Below are 23,659 nucleotides of genomic sequence, written 5' to 3' on the forward strand. Positions count from 1 at the left end.
AACATTTCATTGCATATAACAAACTCCGCTGGACAGTGCTTGTTAAACGTTCGCTTAAAATTCACATTAGCCATCATTACCCTACTCCTGACGTCAGAAGGTGTGTAGCAATTGACACCGACATCACGTACATGTATTGACCAACCTTATCGATGCGTTCATCTGTCATAATTTGAACAACCTAAATGAGAACATCCTTGGAAACTACAACCCAAGATTCAAAGCTGTCTACATATCCTGAGAAGAAATTGATCAAAAATCGAAAAAAATATCTTGACGAATACAACGTTGCTAATTGAGGTATCAAAATATTCTAACACGTGGATCCTTAGTTTTCAGTTTTGACCATTTTCTTATTCCACCTTATAAACGTGACGAATTCGAATTCAGTTGAAACAAATTACATCATTCTTCAACTCATGATGCCCGATGTGAACACAAAATACAATCATGCTTGCCGCGGTTGCATCCGTGCAACTGATTGACTGACGTGTGTACATACGGGGCAAGGAAATTCCCGCTATTGAACAGCAATACAGGATAGGCACCTTCCCCATTTGAAAAGGACGAGGATGGAATTTCTTCGATTGATAAGCGAAATAGATCCATCTAACATATCATGTGTACAATTTGCAAGCTGAACTATATATGTTTCGCTATCGTGGATTACGCAACAATGTGCAACATTTTGCAGAAAGTACCCGTATGCTATGACACTATTTCCTTCCGCTACTTTCCACACCTTTAGTCTACGCTAATTTCGTCTCTGCCAAAAGTAGGTTTGTCTAAGACTAACTATAGATGAGTATTTCTAATAAATATTAGAATTGACACTGGTTTCGATTAAAGGGACTACTGTATTTTAAAATAGTTGCCAGCTCTCCTTTTTCCATCGCGTGTCAATGCCCTGATTGTGGCACTTTCAAGGAAAAATTATACGTATTCCCAAAATCACGGAAGAGGAGGAGTTTTTGTTCAGCATGACGGTATATCCGAAAAGGTCATCTTTGACATTTCGCGGAACGATGACGGATACCCAGACAGTCTTGGAGTGCCATCGCCGTGGAGGGGGCACGGTGGTTGCACGGATCATACTTTTATTGTATATCGTCTGGAACAGGTATTTCGTTCCAAACTACTGCCTTGGAAAATAGAAATTCAACATAACCAACAATACTCGGCTCTGGATCTGACAAGCTGTAACTCATGTCACTGCATGTTGACGAGAGAGGCGTATATGTTGCATATGTATGAGATGGCATACCTGCCAAGAATCATTGGTATTGGGTGCGGGCCCTTGCAGACACAAAGGTTATCGAATGGTTGTGTTTAGAAATGAAAAGGTTTGTACATGCAGATACTATAAATACTGTTTATGAGTGACAGCACGCAACTGACAATGATGACGATGATGAAATGACGACAATAACGAGGCGAGTATGAGTCGGAAAATATGTAAAGCATGTGTTACTGTGCCAGGCTTATCGACAGGAATTGGTTACACGTTTCAGAACGCCCTCGCATCGAATTCCGCTGGAATCTTGCCTTATCGTTGCCTAACACGCTGAACTGCGATTATTACTTGACTGTTATACTCCAGGAGATGAAGAAGGTCAATTATATTTGAGAGATGTGTCGTATTCCATTCAGAAATTCATAAAATTTTGCGTACGTGTCACTACGTGGGGCAACAGCTTTCTGCTGTTGGTGAACGCTTCTATTATGTATCCCACACATTGAAGTTCGTGTCTTATTGATACACCAAATAAACGCGTTAATTATTTCCCTGGGTCGCCGGAGGGCAAAACCTCGGCTCACACCGTGGCCGTTTTCAAATCTACAATCATTGTAGTTATCGCCAGCCTCGTTAACAACATGTCCCAGTGCAACTGTAAACCCCAAACTGGCGCAGCGGCAGCGGCGTCGCTTAACCTTCCTTGTCGTTGAGTCGTGTTTTCCAGCTCAGCGTGACTTATATTACATTGGTTGAAAATTTACTAACAAAATGACTTGTTGATAATCCCCCAAATCAGCTTTCGAGTATCACACTAGCTCCAAATCCTCAGTCTCCATTGAATAGTCTCATCGAGCCCATCGCCTTGGCAAAAACTTTAATCACTTATTGTCTATCTGAGATAACCACTATTTAAATTCTGTTTGTACAATGTTGCGGTAATATGGAGGCGTGCAAATTGAATAAAGTTTCAAGAACTTCTTTTCTGGAGTAAAACAGCTATGCTGTCAATATTCACAACTAGCGAAAAGTATGCGGTAACTGTTTCATCCTTTCATGCTCGTAGAATTATGCAGAGAAATTATGATCGTTCGTCATAATTTTTCTTTTTAAGTTCAACATTGTATCCTTCTTTTCCTTCTTTCCTTTCTTCCGTCACTAAGCAACGTATTCATCCGGAATAGGTACCCGTATACATGAACTCCATCACGTCATTCACAGTGAATAACAATTCTTAAGAAATATCTATAGGATTGGGATAATGTAAAAACGTAGGTGGCGATAAGGTCTCCGACGGGCATCTCCCATCCAATCCATGGCTGAACACTACCACGGACTCGCCGAAGATACTTTGAGCACTCTCCATCGGTTGCCACTTCGTTATCTGTCGCTCATGATACCTTCATGGACGTCGCTGTATCCTCGTACTTCCGTTCACGGCCAACGCTTCACCTTGAACACCTTTACGGATCGGAAGATCGTTCACCTGGGCGTTGACTGGTTTTCGCCTTCTGTTCGTACACAAAAGCCGTGTCTTCGCAACACATGCCAGCCATCACCTTTGATGCATACATGGCCATTTTACACAAAAGTAGTTCAAACTATGCATAATTAAAGTACTGCTATGTATTTTCCAGGCACCAATTACCGAACTCATATCAATGCCATTGACCTTTCCGTTATTAAGGTAGTGACACGATCCGCATTTCATTCAATCTATTTCATACAAAAGTTTCTTCAGGACCGAGGATTGCCTATCACCTGCGTCACCTTCACTCTCATAACTCAAGCATAGGCCGTGGACCTTCACTGTCTATTTCTCAAGGTATCTCTGGGAGCTACCTGAAAAATTTACACCCAATCTATAGTTTGACTTATGAATGCCGTGCCATTTCATTTTTAACCTTCGATTTCATTGTCGCATACCCTAGATGGACAGATACGTCCAATGAAAATGATCCAGTTCTAAGGCATAGCGGTATTTCTGAGGCCAGACTCGATTTGAACATCTATACGAGGGTACTTTTATATCTTTCTTTTCGGACTAAGCCGGATGTCCAACAATACAGTCACAATCCAAGCTCTGTCGTCTAAAGAGGCTAACGACCTCAACGGGGCAGGTGATAGGTGAAAAAGGTTGTGGCTTTATTTAAAAAGCTGCTACACAAATCATATTATCAATGTTAGGCCCACGTGTCCTGTAACCCACTACCAATCTGGTAAACACGCCCAACATAACATATGACCTCAAATGTCATATCAATAACCTTTGACACTTATATCGAAATTTTTAATAAAGATTCCACTTTTGAAAACTTGTATATTTTGGCACTCTAACAAGGATTTAGTGTCGCAGACAAATGCTGAATTTGAGCGTTGTCTTCTGCGAACAGAAATGAGGCTATCGATTTTTTACTCTATAAGCTTATCGGTAAAGAAACTGCCCACCGTGACTTTATATTGACTCGGGGCAACCTGAAGTAAACCCTTATTATGAAATTGATGTGTGCAATAAGTAGGCTCGTGGGCTTATTTCATATATTCCGTGTGCGGAAATGAGCAACTGCATCTGACAATGAACTTTGCGAGGCGACCGTGACTAAATTTGAGATTCAAGGTTTGGAGACGTTTTTGTCGGGAGAACGGGCGACCGAGACATCTGAGCGATTAAAGTACTCGTAGGCCGTAATATCGCACCATAGCTAAAGTTGCAAACAATCACGGAATCGCTCGACTGTTGCAGTAGATGACTGCGTTTAGCCAGAAGAAGAATCTTTGTGTGCGAGGATTCGCAGTAACTGTATTTCTTCTGGCCTTGTGACAAATGATAACTAAGGAGTGCGCTCATAAAGCGATGAGTCGTCCCGCACCTGCTTAAAATCACCACAACACGTGTTCGTGAGTAAACAGCGACAGTGATGTGCTCCGAATAAATAAAGTACACGCATCTCTCACTTGAAATGTCACGTGGGTCATGACGTCAACTAGAGTCCTGCACAGCCAGTGTAACAAGTAGGGCTTCTCATTCCCCCCCCCCCGCAAAGTTCAGTTTCTACTTTGTTTTTCATGTTTTTGATGGCAACGACCGTGGTTGGGAGACGCAACGAGTTAGAAAATAGTGTGCTTCACACTTACAAGGCATTATAAGCGTGCGTGACCAAGAAAGATGTACCGATGTCTTGTTCTTTCCTTAACGAGCTATTTGACAACCTAATATACCATATAGGCTCCAACGCTGGGCGACTGCGACAAGGGGTCATATGTATGACTCTAGTTTACGTTATTTTGGAAATCACGAAAGACACAATTAATTTCAACAGAGCCTAATAGAATTTCAAACATTGTAAAGACTATCGATAAATATTTGAACAAAGACATCATGTAATGCCGAGATTTCATTCCTGTGTTCACCAGGTTGTAAAATTTGCAATTTAGAAAATAAACGTTGTGCCTAAATTTGTCATTAAAAGCAAGGGTTCAAGGTCCAAATAGCAGCACAGACTGGCAGTGAGTTTTCTGCCTTTGTTTAACAGTTTACTTCCCATGCCGACTTGGAGATTGCTATATCTATAAGAAAAGGTTTGTGTATTGGGCATGTTGATGATGTTAATGCGGGACTTGTACGAGCGATGGCGGCGATCCCTGGGCACGACGTCTGGTGGATTGGACCCTAATTACGCTTGAAATACGTGATACACTGTTGATAAATTTGTTATCTTCACACTCTTGTTTGCTTAAAGATTATGATCAACTAGTCTGGGCTTATCAACTATCTCAACAAGACCCAAAGTAGCTGGTCAAATATATTCTATGGATGAAGCCGTCTTGCCTTAAACGGCATTCTTGGTAGTGCGTCACCGAGAACGCGCGCAGCATGTCGCAAGTGACGCGCCCATTTGCGACTTTTCTCTGTCAGCATTTCTGTCGACGGAGATCGGAGGCGCGAAATCCCTGGCACAGCAAACGATACTCAATTGGCCTAATCGGCAAAACAACAGAGACAATTGCTACTCGGTGTGCTACCAGGCAATGCGCAAGTATACCCGATTTCACAATATGTAATTGTTTACCGAAATGTTTTCAAATTAAACTTGGAAACTGGAATGCTCGTCGGCGAGTTAATTATCATTTTTAAATTTTCTCTGCGTGTTCATAAACATGTTACATCACAGCAGAGATTATGTTATAACTCAATCAAGCTGGGATACAACCGCCAGGTCATCCGATCGGACAAATTGCCATGACGACCGGAAATCGCATCCCGGGCATTTCGTTTGCGCGTTGATGCAGCATAGCAGATAACACGAAAACCTAACCATTGCCCCGGTATCAGCGAACTCAGATAACGAGAAATTGATTGTAAACGGGGTTATACGTATCTCGATGAGGATAAGTCTGAGTCGTGAATTATGTATGCGACGTTTACTGTGTCCGAGAAGTATAGATTTTGTTTGTATGGTCTATGTGGGTTTGCAAAACCCAACCCCATGTGTCGGGTTCACTGTCCACTGCTGTCATGAAGACCGTTTGGTCCGGTCTAAACAGGGTTAGGATCAGGCAGAGATGCGGCAAAGGTGACCTTCGGGGTCATAGGTTAACAAGGCAAATCAGTGTTCCGACCCGACTACGGACACACACTGTCGGGGATCCATAAAGTTCCCTTCCTTGTTTTTGATAAGACCGGCATATGATATTTTCTTAAGTTGTATGTCTTCATTACCCTAATCATTACGTTCTTTCTAGGTTTTGCCTTCGAATGAAACACATAATGCCATGTCAGGAAAATGCATTTCATTAATAAATCATTCTTGAGTATGGCGCTCGTACAGTGAGGACATTATCGTTAAGGGACGTTCAATTAGCTCGTCAATCAGTCCAAATCAGTTCAAATACACTTGAAGTTTTGAGTGTCCTTTCCTCAACTAAAAGTACTCATATAATTAGTGTTACACAAGTGTTCTACTCGCTACATTTGTCTGTCGAAAACTAACTAAATACCGGGTTGAAAGGCTAAAAGGCGTGTGTTGAAAGAAGTAATTTAATTCGAGGTCACGCACAAATCGTTTCTGATAAGTTGGGGAGATTTCCGATGACATTTTATGATGGCATCTTCGCCCACGGGGGTGTTTTGTTTTCTAACGAATGGAAGTGTCAACAAGTGCTTAGTTTGCTCTTGAGAAACTCTATTCCGATTTACAGTTTGAGATTTACCCATTTTGTTGGATGTCCGATCGACTGAAGCGAAGTTCGTACGTAGATAACACATGTGAATGAGATTGCAACAGGTACTGAGAGTAAACTTTGCGCTATGACCCAACTAAATGACGTCATCGGTCGCATTTCTTATTCGACGCACACCATTGATTCTGGAGTCTATGCACAACCGTAATATGCACAGCATATTCGAGTTTGTTATAGCCTATTGTCCTTTACAATTTGGCATATTCATTGTAGCGTGTCGCAATCCATCAGTGTACAGCGCACACACATGACCGACAGGACGGTATGCTCTTCCCCTGAGCTGCGCTTGTCCATCGTCGTTTGTCGACATGTCCCAGACGACACTCCACGAACATCCAAAATGCAAAATGAGTGGATTTCCCGTTGTTAGAGATTGTAGAAAGCGTGGAAGATAGCGGTGATTAGCCGGCAAATTAGTTATGATTGCTTCGTTATTACTTAATTTGAGTTGTCAGGAACGACCGGAAATCTTTTAAGCTGTCAGTCCATGTCGGACAGACAGCATATCACTCCGGTCATTGTGTTAAATGGCGTGTCTCTCGGAAAGCGAGGGGTAACCCGCGTCCCATGTGACCTCTCGTGGCCTGAATTTGCTCCACTCGAAATTAGTTTCGTACCGTATCAACACATCTTACGAACATCTTATTAACGACAGTATTGTACGGAAAAACAAACTATAAAGCGAATATAATGTGCACTTGAATGGGATTGAAACATGCTAGTAGGTACAGTTCTTCTAAAGCATTGTAAGTGCAATCAACTACAGCGGCACGGCTCTGAACGCAGGCATTTGACCGACTGTCATACGGTCTATCGCTTCCCCAATTTGATAAACAGAATTGCTTACCTTCGGTATATCACCAGCCCAAACTGATATCGACACCAACAAAACCAGAAGGACACAAGTCTGTACGCCCATCCACCTGAATTGAAAAAAAGACGAAATCATTTCAAGGTGCCACAGGATATACCTTACCAGTGTGTGCACGTACGTACATACATAAATACATACCTGTGTTCATCCGTAGAGGGGTCATTCGCACCGACATGTAAGTTTTTTAAAACTAACCCGACTTCCTGGAACGATTTGAGTCCAAAAGAACTTACCAGATCGTTTGTTTTTTCATCGCCTAAGGGTCTGGATGAACAGCACAATTGCAGGCAGTTTGGAAACACTGCAAGACTACATAGTCGATCGGTTCGCGGTCTTTCAGCCCTTGGTGTTCACAAACACAGAGAAACGCCACGGAAAAACCACGCCACTAAAAAACAAGGTCGTGAAAATCAACTCTGATCTCTACAGTTCGCGAAGCTGGCTCGGACACTCCAAAGTTACTTTGTTGATCTTTTCCAAGTCTGATTGCTCGCCACTCAGTAGAGGTTTCCAAAGAGTTCCGAAAGTAACCGGTACAGTGGAGATACGTCGTCAACGCAGAAGGCGATGTTTCGAGATATTCGGTTGAACTATGACACTGATATTTCCTACACAACATACCTAACGTTTAATAGTCAATCCCATCCGCCCGCGGGCAAATGGGTCATTCAAGAACTTTCCATTTGTTTGTCAGGGGGTTCGGGATCATGAAGTGGGGCATACTTGCGTCACATTGTCATGTGGGCACATGTCGCTGTACATAAACATATCTCTGACAATAAGCGAAATGAACAAAGGACTAACAAAGAGTAAAATTGCAAACATACCAAAGACATTGATTAAATTATTATGTTTCTACCTTGAGAGGGGATTTATTGTTTTAAAAGTTTGTATTTCCCACACCTCAAATGGTATCCGCGAATATTTCGATGAAGCAAGATATCTCACTTATAAAAACTATTTTTTTAATCCAGTAGGTAATTCAAGGCGGACACCCAAGTGAATAGTTGGTATTTTTCGGTTGCCCAATCAAGGATACAAAAGAACAATGTTTTATTCCGCTATGACTGTCGATTACGTTCTGCAAAATGGCACCGGGCCATCGACGGTGACTCTAATTTAGTGTCTTGGCCGACCTTCCGTTAACACCATTCACTGCATTAAAATAGAGCTGCTCAAGACTTCGAAAATCTCCAGGGGGACGTCCCCAACTATCGAGAAGAGTTAAGGGGATAAGGTCATCGCGTCGACGTAAAGTAACATCAGAACAGAAAGGGCACCCCGCCCGACAGGTCAGAATGAAGTATTCGAAGTCGACTGTTCAGCGCACGTAGACTTATATAATCATGAAACTTGAAAGCTCTCTCACTTCTGGCATTTTCCCTTGACTTACGCGGCTCTGATTTCTCTACGCCTTTATTGAACCGCCTCTTTTCGATGTAAACTTCGAAAGTTGTTTTGGTCTTTGTTTTTTGCCCAAACTACGTGAGCTCATTTTCTCTACACAATGGTACATGTAGTAGGACATATAAATGGTTTGTGCGTATAACTAATGGAAGCCGCTTCTATACGCTACCACTGTCAGCGAGATGGAGTCTATTAGCTAATGGTCTCGTGTTGTTACTGCACCAACCCGAAATTGTAACGTAAACACATCGCCTGTATTTACACGGGCCAGTGTTAACATACAGAACGTTACAATCATTTTCTACGCCAGCCATTGTCCTTCAAAGTTAAACTGTTGGCTGGTCACACAGTGGCACGGTGCGATTAGAGGGGCGACGCGAACTTTGAGTTCTCGCACCTCACAATACACTGATTTAAACACACTAGCTGAGAGCTGTTGACGAACTCCGTACAGGCTGTACGAGGATGGCTACACTGGGGCAAAGTTGAACGCTTTGCAAATGCCCATTGGCTGCAGCAACTATGTTGCTTGCAACCAACACACGATGAGATGTTTTGAATATTTAAATTCACAATAAAAATATGCACATATCAATAACCCGGTGAAAAGAAGTCAATATACGCGGATGCATCCGTATGTTTTCAGTTGGTATTACACCATCGTTAATTGGACTTCGTCACCCATTCACCCGCAGACGGTTCTTGCGCACATTAAACTGTACTTATCTAAATGCGACGAAATTTGATGTGATAACGGCAGCATCTAGGGTATTTTTTCACACTTTTGTCCCTTATAGAAGTTTCAAGAGTGGAAACTACGAATACATCAACACCTCGTCTGCACTCTGAAGCATTGTCGGCGTCTTGCGAGAAATGTGAACCGCCGCTATTGACGAGCGAATTTCATTTAACCAGAACATCGATAACGAACAAGGATCCTGCGCTCACGAAATCTCCACACGGTCGCGTACAGGGCGTTTTAATTAAATACGCAATAACATGGAACGGCAATTTGTTACATATTTAACTGCATGGATGGTTATCAGCACGGTGTCTTTCGCTGAACATGTTATTGTCATTCGAAGGGGTTCCAAGACTTCTAAGTCAACAACAATCCTGAGCCCCAATCTTCCATCGAGTAGAGACTGTGATTAAACCATGAGGGCGGAAAACGATTCGAGAACATAGCTTTCGCAATCGCTAAATGTTGCCGAGCGTTGCAATATTACGGCTGATGGAGACCGTCCCGTTTTAAGGTAGTATGCGCCTCGAAAGTAAAAGACTTAAACTTTTGCTAATATTTTCCTTAAGGACTCTTTCAACCTTTCACTTTCAAAATCGAGAATAAAAAGCGGGGGTCACCGCGTAAATTTTGTTCCTAGAGAAACAAATAATGCAAGATATTTAAATTCAAAATGGCTGTCATCCCTCTTTTAAAATAAAATGAAAAAATAAAATTTTCGAATTTCGAAAAACTAAGCCGGTGAAAAGTTTTCTTACACCAAGAGCTTTAAAATGAACCCCCACAAGTGGTAGATCAGAAAAGAATTGTCAAAGTTTGAGAGTCTGAATATCTGTCCCCGAGGCGTGTTTTAAAACAGACAATTTGTTTTCCGGGAATGAAATTACCACAGTGCATGATCGCAATTTTAATGTAAGCAGCATGTCCCTTTGTAGGAATTTTTGTTCTACCATCAAAATGCACGGTGACTCAGGTTTTCTTTCTGATTTAAAAAGGATAAATCAAAGTCTAGACGTCAAAAGAATTAATCAAAGTCTGGAGGAGCGAAATACATTTTGCTCCATATGACGTATAAAGTAACCCTAAGAATAAACACACAGACTCCCGGCGTCAGTAATTACTTCTCGTGACTTAACCTGCGTGTTTACAATGTGACCGCACGTCATGTAAACTATAAACTTAACCTCTCCTTGTCTACATTGCGATATGAAATTATTTGCAATCCAATGATTATCCTGACTCTACGCATATTAAGTTTAAAGCCGGTCTGGTAGCAGTAAGATGCTGTGATACTTGACCTGACCGTACACTGTCATTGACACTACGGTGTCACATGTCAAGTTGAAGTGGGAAGGACGATGGCCGCTGCGTGATCATCAATCAATAATAACAATGCGTTACTGCGAGCAGGGCCGAGGTCAGATGCGAATCCGGGTACTAAACGCATTCGTTCGTTCCACAATTGTAAACAGTGGTATTATTTTAAAGCTCACCACAGCAAACCAAGAGGCATTGTATAATTGGAAATGCACACTCTCACCTCACTCTGATGGACGGCGGCAACATCCGGATGCAGTTCATTTGAGGTATTTCACAGTTACTTAAAATCGAACACAAAACCATAGACGCTAGATCAAAGGGTCTATGACGTAGCTTGACTTAAAAGTTGAAGCTTTTTAGGGTCACCAGTTCATGGCAATAATACTTGGATTTAGTAAAGAAACTTGTTCAAACTTCTCGTCTTCAATATGTTCCTTTTGTTTTTGAAACAGGGGTCCCTACACACGAGTCGGTGTTGGAGATTTCTTCTGTCCACATTTACAAAAGATGTTTGGTCTCCGACGTTTTCCAAGCGAGGAGACTTCACAGTGCCGCAACATCATAGTTAGACATGGTTACATCATCCATGCACCATTCCAAACATAATCAAGCAGCTTTTCACGTTTTGACGTCCCCGCTAGCTTTCGCCCTGAGTTTCGACTGTGTAATGCTATTCACAGGGAAAGAAACAGCTTTGTGAAATTATCCCTTCGTCCAGTTCTTCGAAGTTGTTTCGCGTTCCGTCCCAGTTAAGCGAGGCACATCTGCTGGCAGTGTCTTCATCTGGGAACCATATTAAATCATTTTTTCACACAAGCTCAACGAATAACTTTCCGATGGTTATCAGAACAGAAGTTTGTTGCCCGGCCAGAGTAGTTAGATACCTCGGTTATCTTGAACTTGATCGACAGCTGCGCTCTCTCTTGTCTAAAAAACAAATAAAAAAGAGTGATAAAACTGAATGTTGCGCTTGTAAAATAGAACACCGCATACAAGCATCCACTGAGGATCAAGGAATTACACTTGACATTACCCTCGAAACATTCTTCTTCGCAGCGAAAAAAAATCGTTACGTCCTTCAATTTGTGGTGAGTGTTGGAGCAAATTAATAGAGAGGAACTATCGATTACTGCACACACTTGCCATGTTAAAATGCCAAGCGCATCATATTATAAAACCTAATGAAACAAAAGAAAATAACTTAATTGAGACCTGAACTTTTGCATATACAAAGACAATTACTGAGGCCATCGGTGGTAGGAATACTCACAGTCAGCTTGTTGGCGTATACTGTCAGCAACTTATTAACGTGGGGTCAGTGTCTTAAAGGTTAAGTTTTTGTAACTTTAAACAATTTTTTTCATATTTTTGATTAAAATGACATCCTCAGTATGTGAAAGTACACCATAATTAATACTGAATCGCATGGTTTGCATGCCCAGCCCGCCTCACGATTAACAGTAAAAGAGTAAAAAATGACTTCTTGTCCGGACCAGAAGTCAGCTTTGTTGACACACGAAAGGAAACGTAATCACACCACCGCGCATGCTCAACCACATCTACGCAAGTTTTACTGTGGCGTCCATAGAAACCATACGCTCTTCGAAAAGGTCTGGTCCATGGAAACTGGAGACTCAGCTAAAAACGCGCAAAAGTTGGGTGAAATACCGGAAAGATATAAATATGTAAGTGTTTACAGATTGTTCCGACTATAATGAGCCGTGCAAACAACGTCTTGAACAGCTAAACTAACGACGGAGGCAGTCGATTGTAAGCTTCATGAAAGGCACTGCACGTTGTGACCGATGGTACGGAGATCAAGTTTGCTGAATGAATTGAGAGAGAAAAACATACATGAATAAAATTCAACACTTCACATTGTAATCATTGAACTAGTCGTTTCTTCCATTATGGAGTATAATGAAAATTTCGTTGAAAATAAATGACGGACTGATTCTGCCCGTCTACTCAAACGAAGTTTTGTGTACGGCCAGGCTACGCTGCAGGCAACACAGCCTATCAAGTGCGCATATCGTTGCTGTACGGCGTAATTGAAAACGCTCAGAAAGGAAAAATTATATCTTGAATGCAGTACAAAAGTCTTACTTATAAAATTTAAAAGTATTTCAAAATAATATCGAACGTAACGGGTATCTAATCCTCACATAGACTACAGTACTAGCTGCGATGCGATGGAGCTCCAGGCATTGTAAGCTTAGAAGTTCGAACACAAGATAGATCCCGGCCTCACTGCAAAGTCGTCCCCTGCGCACCCGGCCCGACAGCAAACTAACCTTTTGGTTTGATTCTGTTGTTTATATATTTTTGCATAAAATTCATGATACTCATATCTGACTTTCACAACTGTACAATTTGCTTAGGACTGTGATTTTGGCTGTAGTCTACAGACGATCGGAGGGAGCTAAGGCAGGCCCCAAATTTGCATGGACAATGCCCGGGACAATTATAGACGCAGCTCGATGAGAAAGTCATTCACATAAACCTAAATGAAGTGATCAATACAAAACTTTTAAACATCACTGGTTCTGAAAATTTATGATCAACGGTTCTGACCTACGGATTTTACACTGCGACGTTGTTTTTTGTGTGTTTGGCCGGCTACTAGTCCTGTAAGGCTGTACTACATGGAGGTAGTAGACTGTACAAGTGCAGCGGGCGGCCGGGCCGAGATTGGTGTGGGGCCTGCAGCAAGGTAAAATTGACAACGTCCATTGCAGAATGCCCGCGTGCTATCCTTTCACGTTTGGGTGGAAATTTACCGCTGTATTCAGAATGCCTTTTTACCAGTATAAAAGCTCAGTAACTGATGCATCAAGAGCCAAGAGTCTGTAAATTTCTTAGCATGAGCTCCATTGTTTTTTTCTAAATTTTCGCTGCGATACATCAGTGCGTATACTGGTCTCGATCGTTCTGACTCAGGCGTTCACAGCTGTTTAGGGAGCCGTCATTATTTACGATCTGGGGGTCGGAGGAATTACATTAGAAACTCCGAAATTTTGAGTTACACCCAGCCAACCATGACTTCTTTGAGTAACCCCCTCTCTAACAGAAAGTTTGGCTTACCTGAGCCCATGTAACAATATGTAGATATAAAAGCTCGCCTAATAAACAGTCTCCGACCATGTAGTATTGTTAAATTTGGATGGGTAGCATGTCATTATGGTATGGTTAAATGTCCAAATGGTTGTTGAACTCAAGTCAAATAAATATACATTTCTATGATAATATAAAGGTGAATTCACAACAGTTCAGTTTTGTCCTAGATCCTGTGCACTTATAGTGATATCTGTCAAGAACATTTCTCCATGACCCAGCCTCCCCCTCCAACCCTGGTAACGACTGCAGAAAACTACTGTGTGACATCATCATCACCACTGTTGATCTTCATCTTTACTGTCGCTGGTGCCATTGCGTACATGAACAACTATATGATTCTCATCGTCACTATCTTCTCTTTCATAATAAGTATACTGCTAGTAGTGGCAGCTACTTGCAGTTTTTCTGCCTTGCTTCATCTAGTTGATATTTACTTGTACTGTTAGAGTATTTATTTTCTTTTTATTTAATATGTATCAGAGTAAAATATATATAATCAACTAATCATTATGTCATTGAGGACAGAGTAAGACAAAGAAAAGACATTTTGAGCATCCCCTTATAACTTTGAAATTCTTGAACGACCCCCAGGTCGTAAATACTGACGATTCCCTTACTTGCTGCCAAAGGCCATTGCGTTCACTGCATTCGATAGCCTGCCATACATTGCCAAAATGTGTTGCTTCAATTTCGCAATCACCTTGCCGCAAAAGCAATAATCAGCTGAAATTTATTACTTCAAGTTACTCAATTTTGATAGCTATTTGCCTACAGAAGTGAGCCAAGTGTATATAGTGTCGTCTTGATTTTACATCGGTACCTGGAGTTCTGAGTGACCAACTGCACGGTGCGCATCGGTGCACTGCCGCTGCAGTTTGAATAATCCGTATTTTAAACGCACACTGTACCAGAATAGAATGTCAGCCTCCTCTGCCAAAGTTCTGTATCCTCTGAAACACAGTAGCAGTACGTATGTGAACGGAGAAGAACAAAATAAAACCATTCGCAGGTCATTTAGCCGGCGACCATGGACGATCACCAGGCAGTGCATGTGTGTCTGTGGCGTTGGCATGGCAAGGCCCCAGGAATGTTGCAGGCTCGATGATGTCATCAGTATCGGCGTTCTCGATCACGTGCACAGCCTACAAGTTGTCAACAAACCCGCGCGGCAATCGAACTCGATCGGGCAATATTTAGCGTTTGTATGTCACTACAGGAGCACAAATTTGGCTTATTTCTTTACTGAACAGCATTTCACGATGGCAGTAAGAGAACAACATGTAATTTCGAACATAAAAAAAGGTTTAAAAGTTACAAATACTGGGGCTTTAAAGGTTAAGTTTTTTGACCTGTTCGTCATAATAAAAACAGCTGATATATATTCAGACACAAACAAACGATAGTAAGAAGACGTCACGCGTTGTTCGGTAAATGAACCTGGGCAAAAATTATATAAACTGGCTAGTGTTATTCATTTTGGAAGACTGAACTTGATGATCTTTTTCTATTCATGAGATCCCGGAGGTACTATAGCGAGATCGACGCAAGGAAAATAGGAAACCCTACGGTACAAAAATACCAAGCCCTTTATTCTCGGCAAAAGTTGGTGACTTTTGTGAATACTTGGAGTTGATCTGAACACAGTAATCTGATCCTCGGGCTCATTTGAAGGTGACTGTATTCACGAAGAGGAGAACGCCATTTTCACACATTGACATATGTAATCTAGCCGTTCCGATTCGAACGTCTTAGCTCGCTATCTGTGTCTTACAGATGAACATGTGCAATCTCTTGTTGCAATACTGTAATTTTGGAACCATGACCATTGTTTCAAACAGACTGAGAAGCAGACATATTCACTCTAGCCTCCTCGATCGTGGCCTCAACCGTTTGGTAATTGTTCATTGCGATCTGTTCACTGTATTAGTAGGGTTACCGATAGTAGCATAATTACTTCATTGTAACATATGATAATTTCCATTAAAAACTCCCTCGTTGCCAATCGATATATTTGATTGACTTTGACATTAGTGGAAAGCGTAATGCGGCTATGACCCTGACATCGCATGCGACTATTATTTGGACTATTGTTATTTTGACTATTACAACATGCAACTATTTCAGATTTGGTCAACGTATAATTTGGCAACTTTGCAGCCGGCACGGTTCTTCTCTGTGTATTCAGTTCTGGAACACTTTTTACTCTCACGTGTCGGGCTTTCAAGTAACAAGATTCAATACATGCAACATATACGTTGCAATTACGGGATATATATTACTCACTCCCTATCAGGGTGACTGCAAACCTAAATAAGGTTGACCTCCATTAAAATATTTTCTGACCGAGAAATTCCCTCTGCCCAAACTTTGTCATGTCATCGATGCACCTGCACTGCAAAGCTGGGATAACCGGTTGAAGTTTATAACCTCGTCAATACATAAAAAGATTCTACCCGCTAATGGATGGACACCTGAAGTGCAAAGGCTCATGTTCTCTTAAAACGCTCTTCTCATCTACGAACAGCTGGAAAAGGTCACTTCTCGACCTACTTTTCGTATTGCCGCTAACTGCTTGTTTCATCGCTCGAAAAAAGCGGTGAGAACGGGAAGAGATTGCCTGCCGCTGACTGATCAGGGATCAAATTTCCCGACGTTTATCGTTTGGTCTCCAAAGAGTCACGGGTTACGTCCTTAGGTCTTCCCTGGCATGTTTCTTATCTCAATATAGCAGCCCCTGCTTTGAGCGGTGGGTTTGCTCATCGATGGGCACGTGTGTTCGGGTCAGTGGTCTTCTTTTACAGCGTGAATTCGCGGTCTATTTTGATGTAATGAACAAAATTGTGGAAATATTACGAACGCCGAGCATATGAACTGAAGCCTGAAGTAATGAAAATCAAATCAAGACAATCTGAAGAGTTTGAGGTGACGTCACTGCTCAGGAGGGGGTCATTCTGACCTGCTCAATGGCCAAAAAGGGAGGTCACTATATCATAAAGTGATGAGATTAATGTGAATACAATTTTAATATTCAAGCATTTCATGTTGGTGTTAGCTCCATATAGCTGAAACTTTTGACTGATTTTTTTTTCCCTTTTATTTATGTTCTGTCTGTGAAAACAGTTTGTTGTTCAACTCTGGACATCGTTTCGAAATACCAACTTGAAGTAATAAACTTGTGAACACAGCCTCTACGTGTGTACGCGCAATCACCACTGGATGCAGTCTGCTGGAGAATAATTCGTTTGTCATCAGGACTTTGCGTATGCGTATAATTGGCAATACTACTATTTTTATTTCAACATAAATTATGGAGAAGATGAGGAAAGTTCCCTTGTTTTCTACAAATAGTGTGTAGGAAATATAGAAAGCACGGTCACATTTAACGTACCTCGTAAAGGGCGAATAGGTTTTACTTGTCTGACAGTTGCGGTTCTGTGGGCTAAGAGATATACAGTAGTTGTCAATGAACGAACGAAACTTGTCACGTCGAATGGAGATTGTTCATCAAACGGCCTCAAGATAACCCCTTTTGCTAACTACACCCGTGTCTTGTCATGAGTTCAAGGACTGTATATTTGTCACCTTAAACGCCATTATAATCATTTAAGCATCAACGGGACACTCATTCTAGGGCCATACTTGGAACAAAGCGAAGTTCGTGGCATCGCGGTTTTCTCCCGGGGAAACACAAGCAGGAAGCCGCCACTTACCGCAAAGGAAGTCTATCGGTTACTCCAATCCATCAAGTGTACAAATACTTTGCCAAGTATTAAGTAATATGATCTGAATGTTGGCAAATTCCACGTCACTCTACTTGGACTAGATTACTAAAACGTGAGGGTGCTCAGATAAACGTGGAGTAGAAAAAGTTCTCAGTGCTGGCAGTCGGAGCCAGGGAGGAAATGTACTTCGTCTGGTCAGCGGGAAAGGCATTCTCCAACATACGATCAGATGGAGGTCGAAAAACAATTACGCCTACTTTGGATTTAGAGTTGTAAACAATAGAAGACTCCAGTCATAACTTCCAAGTTCCTTGCTTTTTCTGATCACACCGGCAGTGAATGGTCGAAAGTCGAGAGGCTAGACACAAATATGAATGGCTATGGCATAAGAATGAATATGAAGGGAAGCAACTTGTTCCTATCAAAGTCAACGAATTATATCTGAACGATCGTTTAAAGAAGTTTTCGCTCTTGACTCTAAAGCTGCTTTGGTGTCTTGAGCGGCACTTGTAAAACATTACCCGATAGACAAAGGTTGGTTTAAATAACTTATGAAGAGATATGGATTCGGGGCAAAAGCCCGAGGTTGTAATAATATCAGTTTTAACATCCCTAAGGTCAAACAGAGCTTTGATCCATCCTAGTCAATGTGGGCGATATCTTTCTGGCAGAACAAAGTAAAATACTCTCGTAAGCCACTGCCGCTGTTTTTTTACTTAATTGTTTTGAATGTTGTACCATTTCAAACGTCATTAATATCTTCCAGCATCTTGAAACTAGCTGGAAGTACGTACGAAAATGGCAAACATTCAACGCCTACAGAGTAGACAAAGAAAGCAATGACGTAATTGTCATCGTATGCTGTATATAGACCCTTTTTAGGGTCTTAGTTAGTACCAAAATATGCTAATGATCTAATGGCTTGGATTGAAGTACAATAAGCTAGAAGGTATGTAGTATTAATCATCGTTATTAATTGAATTAATCCTTGAATTAAATACAAGGTTTCATTTGTCTTGGCTTATGTTATTTTCAATGACTTTTTCCTGTGAAGGAGTAACGAAGTGATATATAGTGTGCCTTGATTTCAACTTTCGACGCTTTTGCAGTTGTTTACCGACTCATGCTAGGCAAAGCACAAGGGCTGATTTATTTCCCAACGGATAAATCAATTTAAACACCCCATATGTCTCGTAAATGGCGTGAGTGGGACGTGTGTGGGATTGGAATTACAACGATGAAGGAAGACCTGGCGGTATACTCACGAGTAGGATGTGTACTACAAATGTAGCACACAGGATCACACATTTACAAGCTGCATCAAGTTCGCGAGTTTGTGGTTTTATTATGGGGGCTGGTATGGGCTGGCCTGTCCCCTCGTTGCACTGCCGTCATGCGCGCTGTAACGGATCCCTTTTGGAGCCTTCATTATTTAAGGGAGAGGGGTGGAATTTTAGAAACGTAAAAGCAGACCCCCTCTCAAAGTTTTCGTTTTAAATTATGCCTCCACTCAATTCATCAACTGTAAAACGTCCAAATTATTGATCTGATTAGATTAATAAAAATAAAAATGCAGCCCTGATATGCTATCAAGAAGTGGCGTTGGAATTTATCGGCACAATCTCATAACTTTTCTCAATGGACACTATCTTTTGGATATTATTCAGAATTTTTACTCTGTGTTGCTAACACTAGTTTCTCTTTCTATTCGCCTCAGAATCCTAAAATATTCAGTATATTGATGGCAAACATAATCTCCATATGTTGCACGACCATTGTTATTGTAGACATGTACAAATAAATTAAAGTCCGGACTTGAATGCTATTTTGGCCAATCACTATGCTACTGGCACACATAATGCCTTTGTTGAGAAACTAAACGCTTTGCACTTTATCCTGCTGTTGGAGTTGAACAAGAAACTGAAGCTGATACACAACACACAAAATTATGAAAAAAACAGCCATTAGTTACAGATGGAGGAGCATTTACCATCCTTAATATGCTAAAAGCTAGGAGTTGTGGACTTTGTTGTTTATTTATCGTTACAACCATGCAGCACTGTTGCTGATAGAGGCCTAGATTCATAGTGTCCCCAGGCGTCATAAAGAATAAACCATATTCTATTCAATTTTTATGATGTTTGGTTCTATTTTGGTAATGTCATAGTCCCATACAAATCTTTTGAAAAACATAAAGCCCTAAAACTGTCTGTTTTGAAATTTTACCTATCTCAATAATCGTTTCGTAAAACTCAACCCTTGCTTTCCATCGCCCCCTCCCTGTAAATAATGAAAGCTTCCTTAGAATACTGCGATACGGCAATTTCAGATGCGGCTGACAACATTGGGGTATACCTAAGCTAAACACCAAACTTTAAATTGAGATTGCTGCACAGAAACTTTAGATAGATAACCAAAATATTGGGTAGCCAATTGAACGTTAGCTGTTACTTCCTATTTTTCTTCTCTCTTTAAAATCTTCCGATTCACCGTCTGAACAATTTCTTCGTCTGAACAATTTGTCACTTTCTTAAAATGAGAGATGTAATACGTATTACACACTTAAAATTTGCAAATACAGAATCGTAAATATCTGTTTGTTTCACCTGTCGCGTGTCCGTGAAAATTCTAATTGCAGGCGTCATCGCTCGCTGCATTTTCTTTCATGCATGTTGGTACTCTGCTATATGTGTTAATTATGAGTCATTATCCCGATCATTCACTAAATGGCGTTGTGAGTTGTGACACAGATATCTGCTTCAAAAAGATCCATATTTCAGAAAACATGTGCTAACTTAAAAAATGGGAGGCGACACTTATGTTAATTATTAACTAATAGTGCGCACGAGTGACGTTCTCATTAAGAATTAAACTGAAAGTGCCATCAATGTTCATCAGCAGGGTGGATATATTACGCTGTTGTAGCTGGATGCATGGAACCGATTCATCGTCTCACCGTGGATGACTTTCCCACGTGCCGTGAAATACCCATCTCTGAACAGCCGTACGACACAACAAGTTCGGAGAGGTCAGGGTATATCATGTTGTAACAACAAGCAACAGAATAAACCGCATAACATTCAGACACATGTACACGAGATGTCTGGTAAGTTGAAACCCGTTTGCACGCACGACTCTGTTAGAGAGTGACATGGGATCAGGGGTAAGAAATCAGTTTGATGCAATTGTATACACAGAATCCGCTTCCAATGAACAGCGCTGACTTTAACCACTGACTTTTACCACTATTACTTTGGAAAACAAATAGTCGTCATGGTTTGTAATGGAAAGTAAGAGTCAAAAGTCTGCTTGTCGTACACGCCTGTTTTCAAACAACAGAAATGGTTTTAGAGTGTTATGTAAGTGAACGGAACGATAAGGCCACTACAAAATTCTGATAAGAAACCATTAAAAGCTCCATTAGTTACAACATTTGAAGGATTTTTCCTCTACTTTTGTTTTTCCTGTGAGCATCAGTTTCTTGTTCCACTTATACAATCGTGTCGAAATGCCCAGCGATCATTGTATAAATACAGCGTGTATGCGCGTACAGTCTGTCGTTGTTTTTGGCAGCGCTGAATTTTAGTCCCGACTAAGAGTTTGTTTGTGAATCTTGTAACACGGCATACTCAAGGCAAGACAAGACAAGACCTTACGTTAGTGAAAAGAAATAAGACTGCAAAATATACAAATCTTGCCCCTGAGATTTTCATTTTTTGCTTAGCCCCCTCCCGACCTAAAGGTCGACCCCCTACAAAGTATAATGATCAGTTTTTAAACATAAATTGGACCCATTTTTATAAGAAGGTAGATTACATGCTTGCTGGTACTTGTGACAGAACAGTTGCTCGTCAGGTTCCAACGAGATCTCGATACGAGATACACTAGATCTCGTTCGCGACCACCACATTGCTGAACCGAATCTACGGGGTGACAAATTATGGCTGCATTTAACGTAATCTAATATGCCTAGTTTACCGGGGGTTTTGGTACCTTTGAGGCCGAAATCGATCGATAGCGTGAGAAAGAATCTCAAGACTCCACCTTTTATTCTCAAACGTGTTACATCTACTCTGACTTGGGACGCGTATCAAATTTCCCGAGAAAGGTGTCTGAAGTGACGAAAGGTGCAAGGACTCTTTGTACAGGTATCAAATGCTGAAGTTAAATACTAATGAAAGATCTAAATGGTCTTTCAGAATGAGCTATGAGCTTTGCGCACAATGGACCACTGCGTATACTCCTGTAAGGCAAAATATGCTAGCCTGAATGATTCATTCTGCGAACGCAAACTCTGATTGAAAACGACCTCGGAGAAGTTTTAGGATGAATTAGCATAAATAATTCATTTCGGCATTTTGTCATTGCATGAAGCATTCTTTTCCGATTGTCTGAGCAAGAAACAGCATGAATGAATGAATGAATGAATGAATGAATGAATGAATGAATGAATGAATGAATGATGATTATGATGATGATGATGATCATCATCATCTTCATCATCATCATGGTGGTGGTGGTGGTGGTGGCGCGATAAAAGAGAAAACGAATGTTTGACTAAATATGTTAGTGATTATAACGACCATTATTATCATCAAATCATAGTTATATATGATCATGATCATCATCATCATCATCATCATCATCATCATCATCACCATGGTGATGATGACGTCAATGCTAACAATGAAATCATACTCATACACATTGTCGTGGCTGCCGTCATTGGGGTATGGTAAAGCACAGTCCGGACTGTGAGTAATAAAGCAACGAACCGGACCAAACTCAACCTTACAACACTCCACCCGTGTAGGGAACGCCTTTGTCTTATTTAAACTGAGGTAGACACTTTCTCAACAAACGAAATAATTAAATGATGTAACGTGTTGGTGACTAAAAAAAGAAAAACATTCCATCTTCACAAAAGAGTGAAATGTTCAGCGCTACTGTGTGCATTTTCGATAGTAGTTGTAAGTACATATCCAAATAGCAAACCTGAAAGACCTCGGCAATTTTCACTCTACAATCCCTGGCAATTGTCTTTCCTTTGTACCAAAGGCTGCAAACGTGCAACGGTTTGATAGTCTAGACTTAACATTTCTCCCAAGGTTTCGTTGACACATTTCTTCTTACATAACAGTGGTATTAAAATCTTATATGCCACGTAATATCTTCTCTCGCCTTTTCATGTAAATCATTTCATAGTTTGACATATGCTGCGGTCATCTTGCCATAAACGGACATGCCGACGGGTGCCCGCTGCGTATTTTCTCTAGAAAGTTACGCGCATCAAACCTCGGTATAGAAAGCACCAGCAAATGATCAGCGTCCCATGACGCAAGCATTTGTCGATTACCGGAGCGTCCTTGCATTTTCTGTACGTGCGAACTGCTTCCAGTGTTTGATTACTCATTAAATAATTGTTTACCAATGAACGAATAAAGGGTTGATATATGGATCGATTAGATATACATACCAGATTGAAGTAATTAATCGCCGCGGTCAGATACCAACGGGCACGTCACCGATGCAATCTGTCAGTAGACCTGACTCTTGAAGAGTAACGTTGCTTGAGTCCAACGTTACGATCTTAATAATTGCACGATAGGGGGCGATATACACATACACAAAGGACGACTCTTTCAATTATCAATTCACATTGTATGGCAAAAAACGTCTCTTACGTCATCAATGACTATTTTAAATCGAAAGGGTGGGTCCTTTAGTCAAGTTATGTGGAAGATCCTTTCAAATAACAACTTCTTTTAAGAGGACAAAACGGCAGTTTCGAGTTTTTAAGAAGTAAAACAGTTGAATAGAGGGATAAACGTTATTATTGCAAGTTGTTATTATGAGTTTATGACTGGTAAGGGTATACAAACAAGTTTTCGGATTCATGAACGTCCGACTCACAAACATGTTTGCAACAAGTGTTGGGACGTACCTTTGTCTAGTCTGTTTCCATCGGACTTTTATCAACTGCACCTTACATTTTGGTTTGC

General features: G+C 41.0%; 1 protein-coding gene across 5 annotated transcripts in view; it reads right to left on the bottom strand.

Moving 5' to 3' along the window:
* Positions 1–23,659, bottom strand: part of LOC139121830 (thrombospondin type-1 domain-containing protein 4-like) — a 121,020-nt gene that overhangs the window by 77,907 nt on the left and 19,454 nt on the right. For 3 of the 5 annotated variants that reach the window (XM_070687041.1, XM_070687037.1, XM_070687038.1), the window contains exons 2-3: positions 11,039–11,745; positions 7,323–7,398 (exon numbers count right to left, since the gene is read on the bottom strand). In XM_070687041.1, the coding sequence (XP_070543142.1) occupies positions 7,323–7,398; positions 11,039–11,121 (159 nt within the window). In that variant the 5' untranslated portion in view covers positions 11,122–11,745. Of the gene's footprint in view, positions 1–7,322; positions 7,399–7,582; positions 7,963–11,038; positions 11,746–23,133; positions 23,223–23,659 lie in introns of those variants that run through there. The other 2 variants (XM_070687039.1, XM_070687040.1) reach the window with 2 other exon arrangements.

Source organism: Ptychodera flava, chromosome 21, assembly GCF_041260155.1.
Source record: "Ptychodera flava strain L36383 chromosome 21, AS_Pfla_20210202, whole genome shotgun sequence".
Taxonomy (NCBI): domain Eukaryota; kingdom Metazoa; phylum Hemichordata; class Enteropneusta; family Ptychoderidae; genus Ptychodera; species Ptychodera flava.